The 13,496-nt window shown below is 36.5% G+C and overlaps 1 protein-coding gene across 2 annotated transcripts in view; it reads left to right on the top strand.

The window, feature by feature from the left end:
- Positions 1-13,496, top strand: part of bdg (sodium-dependent transporter bedraggled) — a 69,735-nt gene that overhangs the window by 35,486 nt on the left and 20,753 nt on the right. Inside the window, exons 2-7 of one of the 2 annotated variants that reach the window (XM_075309734.1) lie at positions 4,862-5,643; positions 5,710-6,947; positions 7,017-7,184; positions 7,247-7,526; positions 7,587-8,368; positions 8,427-8,671. In XM_075309734.1, the coding sequence (XP_075165849.1) occupies positions 4,872-5,643; positions 5,710-6,947; positions 7,017-7,184; positions 7,247-7,526; positions 7,587-8,368; positions 8,427-8,671 (3,485 nt within the window). In that variant the 5' untranslated portion in view covers positions 4,862-4,871. The remainder of the gene's footprint in view (positions 1-4,861; positions 5,644-5,709; positions 6,948-7,016; positions 7,185-7,246; positions 7,527-7,586; positions 8,369-8,426; positions 8,672-13,496) is intronic. The other variant, XM_075309735.1, reaches the window with a different exon arrangement.

The following is a 13,496-nucleotide window of genomic DNA, read 5'->3' as shown; positions in this document are numbered from 1 at the left end:
CGTGTAGATAACGGTATTCTTCGAGGGGGCAATTTTACTGGTGATATAGACCGATTGATTGGCAATGATATTGGGGGACCCTTATAGCAGCCCAGTTCTTTAGCAAAGAGCGTTTCATACTGTTTTAAAACATTGCTAATTGATGATCCGTCTGATATAGAATTAACTCCTTCAATTCGTATTCCTAAAGATTGGAACCAATTCCATCCAATCACATTGGCTTGATTACCTTCGACAACTAAAAGGGGTAATCCACCAATAAGTCGATTGTTATACTGAATGGACACATCAGTTACACCTAAAGTTGGAATTGGATTTCCTTGATAATCAGAGAGATGCATTTCCATTTCCGATTTACACGATTCGAACCCGTGTCAATCTCAAACATTATTGGGCGATCGTTTATAGAAACTGATATGGTCTTTTTCATATTTACATTTGGTGAGATTAGGTTCACAGATTGAAAAATCTTCTTAGCCTTCCGCTTATGTGGCATTTGCTTATTGTTGGTAGTAGAATGAGCTACCCTGCCGTTTGTTGCAGTTCGGCAAACCCTCTGGAGGTGGCCTGTCTTGTGACAATTTAAACATATAGTGTCACGGTACGGGCACTGGGCGCGTGGGTGATTTGTCCCACAACCATTGCAAATGTCCTTACGCTGATTCCGTTGCGTTTCAAGTTTAAGTGGGTGATCATATTTCCGCCTCGAGATATGGTTTACTTGCTCGGAATGTCGTATCTCCAGCACATTCCTACAGGCTGCCTCTGCAGTGGAAGCTCTGTCGATAACCTTTTGCAGAGGAAGGTCACTTTCAGCCAAGAGACTACGTTGTAGCCCTTCGTCACGTAAACCACAAACGAGACGATCTCGGAGCATTCGATCTAAAGCATTTCCAAAATTGCAGTCTACAGCTAGTTTACGTAACGCGGCCAAATAATCCGCAAAGCCCTCGTTGGTCCCGTTTATGAAATTTGTAGAACGACGCAATTTCAGAAGGTCGGGGAGAAAAATGATCGGTCAGAGTCTGTTTAATTTGAATGAGACTCAACTGACTCACCTGCTTTGGAGATACCAATGACGCCAAGAGATCATACAACGGGGCTCCCGCTAGTGTAAGGAATGTTGCTTTTTGACGATCGTCACCTTGGACTTCATTGGCGAGTAGAAATAACTCATAGCGCGCATAGTAGTTTGACCAATTTTCCGGATGAGCAATGTCAAAAGCTTCAATATGATCTACGGCTGACATTCTGAAATGTGCTATGCTTGATGCTAGCGGTTTTCTTTCTTCTCTGTCTTCCTCCGTCATTAAAGTCACGGGAAAAAAAGAATATGACAATAAACAATAACAAAAAGGCTGATGTTCGTTGTTATTGTCCTACTGGTAATACCTGTGTTGTTTTTGTGTAGGGATGTAATCCTACCGACTGCGCCAATGTAATAGTTTGTGATCTCCACAACTATTACTTTAATTAAAACAACTCAAATACTTGCTAAAACCAGTTTATTGGAAAATGAGTAAAACAACCGTTTTATCTGGAATACAATGACGAATGAATGTCAACGAAAGTGAGTCACCATCGATTACATGTGCTGGTGATGACAATATAAGAAATGATAGTCAGAATAAGAAAAGGTTCCATTATCGATTATAAAATGGTAATAGGCATGTTCACAACAGTCCCCATATAAACCGATCACCAGATTTGACCTCCGGAGCTTCTTGGAAGACCAAAATGCATCTGATTCAGTTGAAATTTGGCACGTGATGTTAATATATGGCCTCAAACACCCATGCAAAAATTGGTCGATATCGGTCCATAATTATATAAAGGCCCCATATAAACCGATCCCCAGATTTGACCTCCGGAGCATCTTGGAAGAGCAAAATTCTTCCCATTCGATTGAAATTTGGTACGTGATGTTAGTATATGGTATCCAACAACCATGCAGGAATTGGTTCCTATCAGTCCATAATTATATATAGCTCCCATATAAACCGATCGTCAGATTTTACCTCCGGTGCTTTTTGGAGAAGCAATATTCATCCGATCTGGTTGAAATTTGGTACGTGGTGGTAGTATATGATATTTAACAACCATGCCAAAAGTGGTCCATATCAGTCCATAATCATATCAGTCCATATAGCCCCCATATAAACCGATCCCGAGCCTCTTGGAGGAGTAAATTTCATCCGAGTGAGTTGAAATTTGTGGATGACAGTCTTTCTACACAATCCATGGTGGAGGGTACATAAGATTCGGCCTGGCCGAACTTACGGCCGTATATACTTGTTAATTTTGTAATTAATTGCGTTTTCAACTTTTTAATTGGAAATATTTTAGAAATATTTTTTCTGTGCACGCATTTCATTTTAAGGTTTCTGGTAATTTCATAACAGTGCATACACAGAAAAAATGCCACCAAAATTGTATCAATTAATTTTTTAATTGATACTATCATTTCAATGATTTAAGACATTTCAATCAAAAATTAATTGGACCAATTACTTTTGTGATTGAATACAAAAAATATTTTGTTTTCTCTGTATGACTGAACATAAGATGTCTTTTCCGATTACAATTGTGGTTGGATTTTTTTTCTGGAATTTGTGAATATGAAAATATTTATACAGAAACTACAATAATTATTTCTACAAAATTTTCAATTATAATTGTAATTGCACAGGAATTTTTTTCTGATTCAATCTCGAAATTAATTGATCCAATTAATTTTCTAATTGAAATTGATGCAATCACGATAGTATCAATCTCAGAATTAATTTGAAATAAAAAATATTCTTGGTTAAAAAGTAATTGTTTTCATGGCACTTTCATTTAATTTTTAATTGCTTTAATTAAAAATTTGATTGATTTTGTTAGAAAACTCAATTTTTTTATTTGAGACAATCAATTGAATAATTTTCTATTATTTATTTATAATTATTTCGCCAGTCGAAGAAATATTTTTTTGCAAAATTGTTTAAGAGTTTATATTTTCTTGTGAAATTTTCGACTATACTTATTATAAATAGGCTTAAATTATTTAATGAACTGCCAATTGAAGAAATACAGAAAATAACATACATTCCTTAAAAAAAACGCTCATTTTGCATGTAAAAGAAAGTGTTGAGCATGAACCCCGAAAGGTTTTGGTACAGTGGCCCCGTTGATGTAAATTTACTCGGAAAATATTTTTCAATTTTCTGCTTTCTGAAATACTTTTCTAATAAAATTTGAATAGTACGCACTAACCCCTATCCAACAGTGGTAGTTTCGTTGTGGAACCCCGAACAGTTTTCGCACAATGGTCCCTTTTTTGTTAAACAAAATTTTAATTTTGCCGGTTTCTAAATTATTTTTATAGCCACCACCACAGAATGGTGACGGGGGTATAATAAGTTTGTCATTCCGTTTGTAACACATCGAAATGTCGATTTCCGACTATATAAAGTGTACATATTCTTGATCAGGGAGAAATTCTAAGACGATATAGCCATGTCCGTATGTCCGTCTGTCTGGCTGTCTGTCTTTTGTAATCACGCTACAGTCTTCAATAATGAAGAAATCGTGCTGAAATTTTGCACAAACTCGTCTTTTGTCTGCAGGCAGGTCCAGTTCGAAGATGGGCTATATCGGTCCAAGTTTTGATATAGTCCCCATATAAATCGACCTCTCGATTTGTGGTCTTGGGCTTATAAAAACCGTAGTTTCTATCCAATTTGCCTGAAATTGGAAATCTAGAGGTATTTTAGGACCACAAAGAGGTATGCCAAAAATGGTGAGTATCGGTCCATGTTTTGGTATAGCCCCCATATAGACCGATCTCCAGATTTTACTTCTCGGGGTTATAGAAACCGTAGTTTTTATCCTATTTGCCTGAAATTGGAAATCTAAAGGTATTTTAGGACCATAAAAAGGTATGCCGAAAATGGTGAGTATATTCCATATATTGATATAGCCCTATAGACCGATCTCCAGATTTTACTTCTTGGCCTTATAGAAACTGTAGTTTTATCCAATTTGCCTGAAATTGGAAGTCTAGAGGTATTTTAGGACCATAAAGGGGTGTGCGTGTATTGGTTCATGTTTTGCTATATCCCCCATATAGACCGATCTCCCGATTTCACTCATTGGGTTTCTAGAAACCTTAGTTTTTATACGATTTCACTTCTGGAGGGTATAGAAGGCGCACTGATCATGAAAATTGCTTCAAACTGAATGTAAAATTTCCAGATTTTACTTCTCGTAATCATTTAAATAATGGGGATGAAAATCTACATATTTTAGATTTCAAATCAAGGCGTTATTTCATCATTTTCTTGCACACCTACAAGAGATGTTAATGATTCCTCTAAAACACGTTAATTTGGCCTTTTAAATTCTTTGAATTGCTTAAATACATGGAAATAAATGGTTCTTATAAATCCAGAATATGATATAGTCTTCATAAGTAAAGTCTTTAGATGTATCTTCGAAAAGTGTACTAGTTGAACTGCTCTATATGGGAGAATATCTGTCGTCAAACCCCCCTGAATTTTCAAAGGAAACTATAATATTTGGTTCATGCTGCTGTATACACTTGTTTTTATACTTAATTTGAGAAGAAAATTATTTATCCTACAAAAAGAATATTTACTTTTTCAAAATGACAAAAACTAACGATGTTAAAATTAAATCCAATTAAAAAATCAAAGTGAATGTTCAGTATCCAATAGATTATATCGTAAATTGAATAACAATAAATCATATGGATATCCCAGCTATAGAAATGAATTTATCTTTTCCAATTTATTCTTCTTTTCGAAATTTTTACTCTATTCCATTTCTAACAAACTGATTCCCGTTGTTCCATTTTCAGACTTCATAACATGAATTCTACAAATAAATCACAACAGTTCGAAGCTAGTGAAGATGCCTTTAACTCTGAAAATCATATGCGATATGGCTCGCGAATGTATTCGAGTTTGTCGGTAGAGGATTGCTGCAATAATAACTGGTCAACACATCACAGTCTACCAACCAATACTTCAGATCATTTAGCATCGACAACATCTTTAGCCTATTGCACAGGTCGAAGAAAGCGAAAACATGCTTCTAAATATTTAGGCAGCTCGGAGGATATCGGAATTGGGAACTCCTTTAGCGGTTTCTATTCCGATAATTTATCACGAGAATCATTACGCAACTCATGTCAATGCATAGATGATTTAAGTGATAACGATTTGAGAGAAGTACAAACTACGCCAGGAAATTTCCAAAGCCGTTTACCAGGATTGAAGCGCCCAGTTTTTGATAAAAATTTTTTGATTAAACGTAAAAACTCAGAGGAAAGTCCTCTCTATGTGGAGGATTATCAAGGAAATGATATTATACCATCAACAAACGATGAAACATTCAATGCTCTTCGGGAATTAGATGCTGTTCTCGATATTCACGACCCATCAAATGGTTCCGCTAGTTCGACTGAATTAGAACCAACGAATATCGAAGACTGTTTGCTTGAACTCGATGACTATCTTGATCAAATGGACGAAGTTACGACCATGACTAGTTCTATTAATTTTGCTTCGAATGATGAGAATCTTGCTGTTGATTTTCATCGTGGGGATCATCTAAGAAGGACAGTGGGATGTAGGCCAGGTCAGTAAGCATATCGATAATTCTAAGCTAATTTTGAAATAATTTATGGCTCTGATTATGTTACAGAATTAAGGGAATGTATTATTTCTAATGCAATGCCGAAATACGCTACATTTGGAAGGAATAGCAGCATTTCTGGGTCAATAGATACTTTGAATGCCAAGCTAGAGAATGTGAAGACTGCTTGTAAAACAAATGGACAATTGGAGGAACTAATTCCGACAATGACGTCGGTCGACCAATCGTTCATTTCTGAATTCTCCCGAAGTTTTGACGGACGACATTCTTTCTCCCAAAACGATTGTTCAGACACATTTTCGTCAAACGCAACCCAAGTTTTGACGGAGGATCAAATATTTCAAAATTTAATAGAACAAACTGAGAATCTCAGAGTTGGTTCTGAAAACAGGCCTCGTCAATATGGAAGGCGTGCTGAGAGAACGTCGCAAATGTCCATGCCTGAAGAAAGTGACAGCAACAGGTTGTGCTTGAACGAAAATAATGTAAGGCCGAGGAGTGCTCCAGCAACAGCCCTTAGCCCTATGAGATCTTCAGGTCAATTGTCCAATAATGCAATAGGATATGTTGTGTCGGATAGCAGTACAGTACGGTCTTCACGCAACACAAGCCCAGTGACTATTATCTCTAGCTCGGATTCCAGTGAATCATCAACAACATCACATAATATAATGGAATCAAGTCTCGTTATCAACGAGGATAATTCCCAGCAGAGTAATAACCTATCAGCAGATCCAGAAAATATGGACACATCACAAAAACCGGGTATCAATACATATTGGCCACACAATTATAGTCGGACGTTAGCTTTAATATCATGCACCTTAGGTCTATTCAATATATGCCGTTTCGCAGTGCTGACCATTAACTATGGTCCGAACTTTCTCATTCAATTCCTACTGCTTTCCATAATTTTTGGAGTGCCTTTCTTTTGGTTACAAATGTGCTTGGGCGCTAAGATCAGGGCAGGACCAGTTTCTATGTGGAAAATCAGTCCGATTTGTAGTGGCATTGGCATAGCCTTAATTCTCGTGCAATATTTCATCGCTGTATATTCTTCTGTTGTCATCGTTTGGTTACTAGTGTATCTTAGTGACACGTTTATTTATCAGTCGTCCTATCGCTGGGCCGAACCAATAAACTTCATGATTCCTAGGAACTTCTCGCACATCTATAGCAATCTTACCGAAAGTGTCCCTGACTATTTTAATATTAATGTTTTACAAAGACTGCAGATTTTAAAGCTGTTTGAAAGTAGTGGCATCCGTGTCCGTATAAATGATCGCGTAAGTAATTTAACAGTAGGTTTTATTTATTTTGGTGATCGTAAGTCTTATGATCCATTACTATTCAAGCAGCTGGCATTCTATTTAGCTATATTGTGGGCTATGGTCTTTCTAATACTATGCAAGGGTCTCAGATCGTTTGGTAAAGTGATCTTCATTATTGGAATTTTACCGCTCATCGCTCTAGCGGTCGTTACTGGAAAGTTGTTGTATGTTGTTGATCTTATGAAAATACAGGTAAGTTAAACTTAAGTCTGTTCGTGCGAACATATTTATCAGACTGTTATCGTAACTTACAGAATGTATTCAGCGCCTCGGAGTTAGATGACTTTCTCATTAACTCAAAAACTTGGACTGCTGCTGCTCAGGAGACATTCTTGACTTGGGGGTTGCTTGGAGCGTCGGTGATAGCAATAACAAGCCGTGCTAGCAAAAATCAATCAAAAATTTCTTTGAAAACGGATGCAATATTAGCAGTTCTAGTTACTTTAATTGGTCTATGTTTATCAGCTTTGATGGGTTTGTGCTGCATTCAGATTTTAAATCAATCTGGATATATGTATGTCCCTGGGTCATATGGTATGTATTCGTATATTTCCTATTCATCCATGGATAATTAATCGTGTCAACAATTTTTAGAAAAACCTGGAACTTATGCATCCGTATATTCTCTAAAATCATCTCTGACTAGCGATATTATATCGTACCCAACCAAACTAGTTCCTCACTATTCCAGTTTAATTGGTGAAGTGTACAGGCGTCAAAGTGATGTGAAGACAATTAGTGGATACCAAATTTTGCGGTTTGTAACCGAATTGTTTCCAGCCGTATTGACAATAGCTGGCGACAGTTTTTCGTGGCCATGGGCAGCACTTGTATTCCTTATGCTTTTTATTTTTGGCATTTCCCAACTATGTGTTATGTGGAAACCAATATCAAGTGCTTTAGGTAATTCTACCAGTGCAGTGCTGCTTAGCTGCGTGACTGGTCTACTTTTGAGTATTCCATTTGCTACAGAAGTCGGCATAACCTTGCTTCATTACATGGACAGTTTGATCGGAGGAGCTTGGTTTATAGCAGTTTTATGGGCTGCTGAAATATTCGGTGTCTTTCTGATTAGAGGTCGGCCGTACAATGGAGATGATCTTGTGAATGATTTGAAAATGTCGGGATCTATGTCTGCATTTTTGGCGTTGTCTTGGAATGTATTGCTACCCATAAGCCTTATCGCCTTGGCGGTGATTGAATACAAAATTTCGCTGTCTAGTCAATTGTATTATTGGCGCGGAAGGTCCTACTACACATATTGGGCCAGGAAAGTGGGAGCATTAACACAAATTGGATTTCTTTTGTTGGTGCCTATTATATCCATAATTCAAATATACCGATATTTGACATCTGGTCCTCCCGATATTTTAGATGTACGTCGAATTTTCCATATATTATTAAGAAATTTTTCTGAAAGTTTTACATTTGCAGAGAATTCAAATGCTGTATAGACCAATGGAAGGATCAGTCAGCTCACGGCCTTTGAATATTTCGCATAGAGAAAACTTAGATGCCAGATATAGGCAGAACAGGAACGGTTATAGTACTGAAAATGGCAATACAAGTTTGCAAAATGACGCTCCCCCAAAATATACGCCTCCGCCATCATACACGACTGCTACTGGAGCTAGATTGGCCAAGATTCTACGTCAAAGTATACGACGTAGTGTAAGAAGGTATTATTTATAAAGAATATATCATCGATAAAGACAATAATGTGCCTGCAAGATTATGGCAAATCAAGAAGTGGTTTGCTAAAGCTGTCTTTCTCTTTCTCTAATAGAAATATATTTTTGTGATCCAAGGGAGGTTTCAATATCTTTTATTTTTGGTTCTTAAGACCCTGGAGTACAAAAATATAATAGCACAACGACTGATGCACACTTTTTAAATAAACAATCACGACAATTCGCAATTCGTGAGTGTGATTTGTTTTTATGTTCTTACCGTGAGTATGAATTTTATCGTGAACGCGAATTCTATCGTTAGCTTGGGCATGATTTTATTGTGAGCGTTATTTTTTCGTGAACGTGATTTCGAAGAAATTTTATTCACGCACATTCACCAACAGAATTTGATTTTCATTCATGCTCACGCACGACACAATGTTGTTTGATCCCATTCACGCACACTCACGAGATTTAGTGTACATTTCATTCACGACTCACGTGAATCACGCGTGTCACGAAAATTTCGTGCCTCGCGCACACCTCCACTCCAGACTGGTAGTGCTCTAACATCTGCGTATGCCAGGTTTTTAGGTTTAGGAAACCTGGATTGAACCCACGACCCTTCGTAAGCAAGGCGGGCAAGTTAACCATTGCACCACGGTGGCTCTCCTCACGCACAATACTTTTTGTACTCACTCACACTCACGAGTGGAATATTTTTATTCACGCTTACTCACTATTAGAAGAAGGCACTAACGCACATAAATGTTGTGCCTCCCGAAAATACTAACAAAAACTCAGAAAAATTCGTCTCATTTAAGAAAACGTTTGAAAATTCTAGAATTGCCTAAGTAAATTACTTGCGGACTTTATGGAAAACGTGAGCATGATTAAAAGGGTGTGAAGATACATTCGCGAGTGGTGATTTGGTTTGTGTCTCGGCTAAGCAAAATTCAACTTGTGGGACGAATTTAAATTGTGGAACGTATTCTAAAATAAAATATTTTTTCTAAAAAGATGCAACTTTGTGATGGAAAACTGGTAAACACCGTCAGTTATTTTTTGTGTAGTCATACTATGCATTACCGTCGAAAAATAGATCCATAAAAGATAACCGCTAATAACTCCAAAGTCGTATAAAAATGTCAATATATCCTGAAGGGATGGTCATAAGATAGTAAAATGAAAAAAAAAAAAAATAATAAAAGCATCTAAGGGGTACCAAAATAAGATTTTTAAATAACTTCAAAAATCTCTTGCACATTATTTGAGATATAGTGTCATCAGATATCGGCAACATATAGCTCTTATATTGGATCGCCCATATCTGGGAAACCATTCTAGAGCCTGAACCAAAAACCAAAATTAGAAAAACTAAAAATTTCATGTTGGGTATTTGAGATATAGCCTCACCAATATTGGCTATATAGCGCCGATATTTGATCGCCTATATCTACGAAACCGTTCTAGAGGTATTGACCAGACAAAATGCCAGTAATAGATATTGGTTATGACCAAAAATTAAAAATTCAGAGAAATTTATACCTGAATGCAAAGATTTATGCCAGACAAAATCCACAAATTCCACTACATGTGCATAGACATTTACCGGGCTACCGAAATAGGATATTTATTTTATTTATTTATTTATTCAGAAGGTGAATTCACGCGTCAAAACTTCTGGTTGCCTATATTTAATAACTTTATAAAACTTTACATAGCGCAAGTTGATGTAATTCCCAAAAGAACATCCTAGCAACTCAGGAATCCTCCTTGCAGCTTCAACATGATCACAAATCCATAAACCAAACACATTACCACTCTTTCCACCCTATCTAAATTGTAGTTCCACATTCCAGAATAAACTTCTAATCCGTAATTGAATTGTGTGATTAATAACGAATGCGCCAACCGAAGCCTCACATGCTGGGTCGTATAAGAACTCAAGGAATACAGCCTCCTCAAAATAAGACATACCCTATTCGTAACATTATTAATATGATGATCAAAGCATAGATTCGAAAATAGAGTAATTCCAAGACATTTAATAGAATTGACTAAGTCAATCCTTTGACCATCTATTAATATATAAGGGGGTACATTACCACTATTACGAGGGGGAAAGTAAATCGCTTTTGTCTTGGTGGGATTAATAACAAGGCCATCAGCTTCAAGTAGACTAAAAACGTAACTCAGATGCAAGTTGATGACATCTTCTGAAGTATTACAAGAGAAAAGTAGAAAAATGTCGTCAGTAAAGACAAAAGGTGTGCAAAAGTCATTTCCATAAGTGAGATAGATACTCGTAATGACATTAATAATATAATACAAAAATAATATACGACCCAAAACTGACCCTTGGGGACATCTGGCGTTACCGCCCCTATCCCAGATATACTTTCCTTAATCGAAGCATATTGGGATCTCCCCATCAAATAGGAATAAACAAGCTTACATGCAGTACGAGAAAATTTGAAATTCCGATAAAGTTTCTCAATAAGAATAGTATAGTTTATAGAATCAAAAGCCTTAGTCAGATCTAAAGAAACTAGGATACAATTTAAAACTACGCCTTATTTCGTCTGTTATTAAAAGAACAGCAGAGGTTGTACTAAAATTCTTACGAAAAGCAAATTGATTGGAATGGAAGAGCGAATAATTATTGACATGCTCCAAGATTTGCGACTTCATTATGTTCTCAACAATCTTAGACATAGCCCGTAAAATACTTATGGGTCTTAGATTTCCAACGTTACTGCAACCATCCTTAGGAATTGGGACAATACGTGCTAATTTCCAACTATTTGGGAATGAAGGAGATGTAAATATAGTGTTCACCAGATGAAGTAAAAAGGGCAAAATTAGTGGGAAAATTACCTTAATAAATCTAATGGGAACACCGTCATAGCCTATCCCCCGTCCCGTCAACATCTAGCTCAGGGCAACCAATACTTCCTAGTCTACGCAGCCTACTGCATAGCTGACGGTAGTCACAACCCGCAACATCCTCCTCCCATAAACAAAACGATCCTTCCTAATAATAGACTTAGCCTTATTCCTAAGTCTACAAAACAATCTCCTGTTAATATCCGAGCGATTACGTAGATAACGACTATAAGCTCGATCTCGATCTCTTATGGCCACAAAAATGTTTCTCGAACCCATGAATGAACAATCATTCGAGTCATTCGTTCTTGACACAGGAACAGAAAAATGTAGTGAAGTAATTATGTTATCGAGGATAGATAATTGAGAATCAACATTGCCGTCATAAAACATGGACGAAATGTGGAAACTATTAAACTGTTCGACAATCGAATTGACGTCCAGACGACTATAATCCTTATACTCAATGAGCCTACTACGTAAAGATGGTGAAAACTGAAAAGAAATAAAGATGAGACTATGGTATGATGAAAAAAATGGAAATTGTATCTGACAGTTATTAGAAATTGAAGAAGGCTGATTTAAAAGAAAATAGTCAATCAATTACTTCGAGCTGGATGAGATATTAAAGTGAGTGGGCATGCTATTATGTACAACCTGAAGGCCACACCTACACGCAAAAAAATAATTCTTTCCTCCCAAACGAAATTTTAGACAAACAAATTTCGTTTCTCATTTGCTTTTCGCTGTAAGGAAGTGTATTTGGAAGAAAAGTATATACTGTTTGTGATAAACGTTTATTCTTTTCCAGGATGTAAAAACAAGTCCATAAAGACAAAAAAAAAACATTTTTTCTTGCTAATTGCATTTGCACTCACATCCTTCTCACATCCACGAGGTTTTTTAGTTCTTAACACCTTTTCCTGTAATACCAACAATGTAGAAGAAATTATACGATTTTATAAATTTTTAAAATTTTTTACCTTTCGCCTGGACGGAGAATCGAACCGCGGACCATGTACTTTGTATGCCAACACACTAACCACTGAGCTATGTACCTGTTATGGTCATCAATAGATAAATATCCATATAAGTTATATTTATATAGCATATCTTGCGGCGCCCACGAACCGAATAAACAAAGTTTATTTGACAGAAACAAACATTTAGTTTGGCACCGTGGAGCAGTGGTTGCTACGTCCGACTTACATGCCAAGGGTCGTGGGTTCGATCCCTGCTTCGACCAAAGTTTTTTTTTTTGTTTTTTTTTTTTTGTTTACATATATTCCAGATATGTTCGGAAGATTCCGAAAAAATGCTCAACATTACATTGTAGTATATTAAATTTTGAACTGTAAAATGTGTCTTTTTAAAGACCTAAAGTCAGAAAAGAACAGTGTTTGATATAAACGAAATGGACTGTGTTGTTGTTTCAAAAATAACTTTTTTTATTGAAAAAATAAAAATTTTGTAACAAACGAATTTTTTTGGTGATAAAAGTTTAAAATTTTCGAAGCAATTCAAAAAACTCTAACAAAAGAAAAACGTTTTCGGTACACGTTTTCCAAACGTTTTTTTCTTTGCGTGTATTAGCAACAGATCGAAGATAACATGATTTACCAATATCAAAAAGGCAAGAGGTTTTGGACATCACCTTGGCCTCGCAAGAACTGAATGAAATGATATCTGAGTGGCAGGTTTTAAGTGAACACAGCTTCTCAGATCATCGCTACATCAGTTTTAAATTTGATGTTCATATCACCAAGATCATATTTCCGCCAAATGTTAGGAAAGCTGACTGGAATAGGTATAGGGAATCGTTCAATATGATGACACCGGAAATAACAGAGACAAATATGAGAAATGTGCAAGATATCGAACACGCAGTGGAGCGGATTACTAAGGCCTTCAACATCTCACTGAAAGCTGCATGCCCTAGAGGAAA

This window comes from Haematobia irritans, chromosome 5 (genome assembly GCF_050003625.1).
Source record: "Haematobia irritans isolate KBUSLIRL chromosome 5, ASM5000362v1, whole genome shotgun sequence".
In the NCBI taxonomy this organism is placed as follows: domain Eukaryota; kingdom Metazoa; phylum Arthropoda; class Insecta; order Diptera; family Muscidae; genus Haematobia; species Haematobia irritans.
This window is presented reverse-complemented; position numbering and strand designations above follow the sequence as displayed.